This window comes from Sphaeroforma arctica, assembly GCF_001186125.1.
Source record: "Sphaeroforma arctica JP610 unplaced genomic scaffold supercont1.2824, whole genome shotgun sequence".
NCBI lineage: Eukaryota > Ichthyosporea > Ichthyophonida > Sphaeroforma > Sphaeroforma arctica.
Genome location: NW_014037734.1, coordinates 1 through 1716, shown reverse-complemented (window position 1 = coordinate 1716; position 1716 = coordinate 1). Strand labels below are relative to the sequence as shown.

At 43.2% G+C, this 1716-nt stretch overlaps 1 protein-coding gene across 1 annotated transcript; it reads right to left on the bottom strand.

Moving 5' to 3' along the window:
* Positions 1 to 488: 488 nt before the first annotated feature.
* Positions 489 to 1338, bottom strand: SARC_13025 (hypothetical protein; the record flags this gene model as incomplete). Its single annotated transcript, XM_014292853.1, has 2 exons — positions 489 to 583; positions 1162 to 1338. Coding segments are annotated over 2 exons (272 nt in total), but the record flags the coding sequence as incomplete, so codon positions are not given.
* Between the last annotated feature and the right edge of the window lie 378 nt (positions 1339 to 1716).

The following is a 1716-nucleotide window of genomic DNA, read 5'->3' as shown; positions in this document are numbered from 1 at the left end:
TATATATAACTGCTTCATTTCTGCAAGTGTCACCCCATGTTGCATGCACAAACTCTGATCGCAATAGTTTCAGTTGGATGTTTAGCTAGGTATTTATGTTGGTGATGTCAATTATTTATGTTCGCGATATTCATATTTTGTAAATATGTTTACAAGTGCCAGTGCTAGGTGCCTATGCCCGTATAATTGATATCATGTATATTCACATTGTTCGCAGTATCAATATCATATATATATATATTCACAGTCGTAATATTATATGTATATATGTTTGCAGTATTAATATCATGTATATATATACATGTATATTCAACAGTACTAGTGCTAGGTGCCTATGCCCGTGGCATTGATATCATATATATATATATATATTCACAGTACTAATAGCATATATGTATATATATATGAATATATATATATATATATATATATATATAATGATTAAAATATTCAACAGTACTAGTGCTGGGTGCCTTCGTAGTATTTTCTCATACCGCCTCTTGTAAGTCACGAATCTGCTCATCCAGGCCACCTATATCCTTCCACTCGACTGTGAGTGTATCTGGGTTGACGATTTCACCGGCTGCCAAAGGTAGGCACAGGAGGTAGCAATAACAAAGGTTTAACTAAACTCGAATGATCCTGTATTACATTAAGTGTTAAGTGTCCATACCCCGATTTTTAAGCCCAGGTTGAAAGCAGAATCAAGTAGTCAATCTGCGGAATAAACGAGGTTCATAAACCACTGCAAAGGGACCATAATAATGTACCACACCCGACGCAACTGTGACATAAACACAAAAAACTGCGTAGCAACCACTGCGTAGCAACCACTGCGTAGCAACCAGTCTTATAGCCATGGAGCATCCACAGAGAGAATAGCTGGAAGATTCACCACGTCCATACATAATTAGTAAAAAAACCCCCAAGTTTATTAGGAACGCACATGAACAGGACAAGCGGTCCCGTTCCACGCCACTCGGGCGCCGCAACCTGCACCCGAAACCTGGACATCCGGACTACCCCCAGACACCACACACATACACCCACACCCTCCCAGACACCACACACACACACCCACACATACCCACAAGCCCCCAGACACTACACAGCCACACAAACCCACACACTCCCAGACACCACACACATACACCCACACACCTATGATCATCTCGCGCTCGTTGAGACCTTCGTTCTTGGCCTCTAACCGTTTGAGAATAAACTCAGGCAAGTGCACTGGCTTTGTACTGGACTGAGACGAATTCATCGTCTGCCAACCTTTCCACACCAGATAACATATGGCCACCTGCGCCACTCCCGCCAGCGCCAGCTCAATGACTGTTAGCACGGGTGATAAGAAGGAGTGATAGTAGGTAAGTGAGGGTGATAAGAAGGAGTGATTAGGTAAGTGAGGGTGATAAGAGGGAGTGATGGTAGGTAAGTGAGGGTGATAAGAGGGAGTGATGGTAGGTAAGTGAGGGTGATAAGAGGGAGTGATTGGTAGGTAAGTGAGGGTGATAAGAGGGAGTGATGGTAGGTAAGTGAGGGTGATAAGAGGGAGTGATTGGTAGGTAAGTGAGGGTGATAAGAAGGAGTGATGGTAGGTAAGTGAGGGTGATAAGAAGGAGTGATGGTAGGTAAGTGAGGGTGATAAGAGGGAGTGATGGTAGATAAGTGAGGGTGATAAGAAGGAGTGATGGTAGGTAAGTGAGGGTG